Source organism: Merops nubicus, unplaced genomic scaffold, assembly GCF_000691845.1.
Source record: "Merops nubicus isolate BGI_N331 unplaced genomic scaffold, ASM69184v1 scaffold41685, whole genome shotgun sequence".
NCBI classification, from domain to species: Eukaryota; Metazoa; Chordata; class Aves; order Coraciiformes; family Meropidae; genus Merops; species Merops nubicus.
Window position 1 is genome coordinate 5,821 of NW_008611048.1, and position 2,717 is coordinate 8,537.

Genomic DNA, 2,717 nt, shown 5'->3' on the forward strand with positions numbered 1-2,717 from the left:
GGTGTTCCTCTTCAAGAGAGGAATGGGGCGGGGAAAACCTGTGAAACCCACCACCAAGAGCTGATGCCAGGCCAAGGATGGGTCGCGTGAAGCTAAAGATGTGTCTCTGTAGCCACCAGAGAGGCTAAGAAGCATAAACTGGGGAGTAAGTGGCAGTAGAACCACAGCCTCTCATGGCTGGGGACATGCTACATACAACTCAAGCTCCTCATGGAAGAGGAGCCCCATCACTGGTGGCCTCAGACAACGTCTGAAGGCGCAAGCGAGAGGCTCCGGAGCGCTGCGCAGGGGACGCCCCGGGCCGGGTGTCGATTTCACCGCGTCTCTGTCTGGCGCAGGCACGACGACTTCGACTTCATCTCGGGCACACGCATGAGGAAGCTTGCGCGGGAGGGCGAGAACCCGCCTGACGGCTTCATGGCCCCCAAGGCCTGGAAAGTCCTGACCGAGTACTACCAGTCGCTGGAAAAAAAGCATTAACACTACTCCTCCTCCGTAGAGATCCTTCTGTTAAGAGTGAGCAATGATTGAGTGATTCCCGATGACACAGATCAGTTACGTGGCATTTCCAGCGCTCTGACCGGAGGATTTTCCTACCTGGGTCAGAGTGTTTTTTTTTTTTAACTAATCAGAAATACTTTGAGCCTGGTCCTTCTCCCCTTGATGCTGCGTCCCTGTGGAGCTGGAAGGGCAGCAGGCCCTTCATTCCCGGCTGCAGGAAGCCCAGCACGGCCTCCAGACGGGCCGGTGGGATTGTTCTGTTGCCGCCAGGGCCGTGCAGCAGCCCCCGGTTCAGAGCTGGAGCCTCGGCAGCGGGATAAAACGGTGTCTGTGCCCTGCGTGGAGCAGCAATGAGGAAGTGCCTCCCCGCTCCCCTCGCCCAGCGCTGCCCGAGGGGCGGAACAGCTGCTGGAGCGAGGAGCAGTTGCTGCTGCTGGGAAATGGCTGGAAATGAGCACTCGATGCTTGGATCCAAGCACCGCCCTCCAAGTTGTGCCTTATGCAATTTCTGCTAACAAAGAGCAGGGGTTTTTAATGCCCTTTTTTTTTTTAAAAGGGCTCTTTTTTAATCAGCCTTGGTCATCACCAGTTCCTTGTAGCCGAGACAATTGCTCACTGGTCTTCACTGCTTCCTCCTGCTTGACCTCTCCGGTCAAAACAAAACGTGGGCCGAGCATTACTGGTACTTCCAGTTCAGCTTTGACCCCTGCACTCGTGGCCTGATGGGCCCACGGGCAGGGGAAGGCTGTCCTGGGAAGCACCAGAGAGCCCAGGGGATCGCCGAGATCAATCTGGAGGCAGCAAGTGAAACCTGGGGGAGCTGCTTGTGTGCTTTCAGGAGCATCCTCCCACCTGGCAGGGCCTGAGCCCCAGTTCCTCTGCCCACACTCCTCCCATCCAAAAAGCAAATTAAAGGCAAAACAACAAAGTCAGAGCGTGAGATGGGGCTACAGGGCTGTACCTGGTAAGCTAGGTGAGCTGGCTCAGGCACTCGCCCTCACCCATAGCCATAGGCTACATAGCCATAGGCTGCAGGTGACCTGATTTTACTTTGTAGCTGTGGGATGGTGACACTGGCTCTGGCTGGGGGACACCTGCTCAGGGTGCTCAGGGTTTTTTTGGGGAGGGGAGGGAGGAGAGGGGAGGGGAGACAGCTGTGCACTTCATTCTTATGGCAACTACCCCAACTGATGATTTTTGTACTTGTTCTTTTTTAGTTAGACAACCCAGGACTGGTCAGAATGAGTTTCAAATGAAATGGAAATAATGTTGTCCTCCTCTTGTACTTCTGGTTGAATTACAAATGGATCCATGCTCAGTAAAACCAATCACGCTCCCGCTTTAATGTAGGGTAGTGAGCTACAATGCGAGCTAGAACCTGTTTTGCTGTGGCCATGGTCTTCTCTAAAGCTACATATATCATTGGGAATACTTCTGAAAAAAAGTATCATCTTTTTTTTTAATTTGTGAGCTGTTGGGGTTGGGGTTTTTTGCAATCTTTTTAAAGTATTTGGAGCAAAGAGCCCAAAGCTGTGTTATATACCTCAAGAAAACCGCCATGATGCCCACATTCGTAGCTGAAAGCCCACAAGCACCAGTGCCTTTGCCACCTGGGCCCTCTGGCAGGGACAGGGAAGCCAAAATACTCCCATTTCCAGTTGCAATAGTTGACATTTCTAAGTAGCGAAATAACGCTGTTGCTGCTCGTCTGAAAATAATCAAACAGTTAAAAAAATCCCACCCCTGCAGTAAAGCCAAATGGTTACAGCAAAACATAAATGTTGTATTATTCTTTTAACTAGCGTAGCATACTGATTACCTCTGATTAAAATAGAGTATGTGGACTAGTTTTGTTTGGTTTTTTTTTCTTTTTTTTATATAGTGTATTTATTAAAGACATGAGACTGGAATTTGTACAACCAATGCATCTCATGATTTAATATATTCTGAACTTGATACTCTGCAACAAAACTCTCACTTTTAGTAGGAATAAATATTTATACATGTAACTAACTCTCACTTTGTAATTTTTTGTTGGAGGGTATGTGTGTGTGTGAAGAATTACAACCCCGTGGTTCAGCTGGGGCTGTGAGAGGTCTGCAGCAGTAGGAGCCCCCTTGGTTCCTGCCTTGCGTGCTCAGCGAGTCTGACCAGGGTGCCCACGTCCTTTTGGCTACCTCGGCTAACTGGCCTTTTGGCTGTTGGGGCTGCACAGG

The 2,717-nt window shown here is 50.5% G+C and overlaps 1 protein-coding gene across 1 annotated transcript in view; it reads left to right on the forward strand.

The window, feature by feature from the left end:
- LOC103773722 (bifunctional 3'-phosphoadenosine 5'-phosphosulfate synthase 2-like) overlaps positions 1–480 on the forward strand; it is a gene marked incomplete at its 5' end in the record, with an annotated part of 4,072 nt that extends 3,592 nt beyond the window's left edge. Inside the window, one exon of the mRNA XM_008941100.1 lies at positions 339–480. Within this exon, the coding sequence (XP_008939348.1) occupies positions 339–480 (142 nt within the window). The remainder of the gene's footprint in view (positions 1–338) is intronic.
- Between the last annotated feature and the right edge of the window lie 2,237 nt (positions 481–2,717).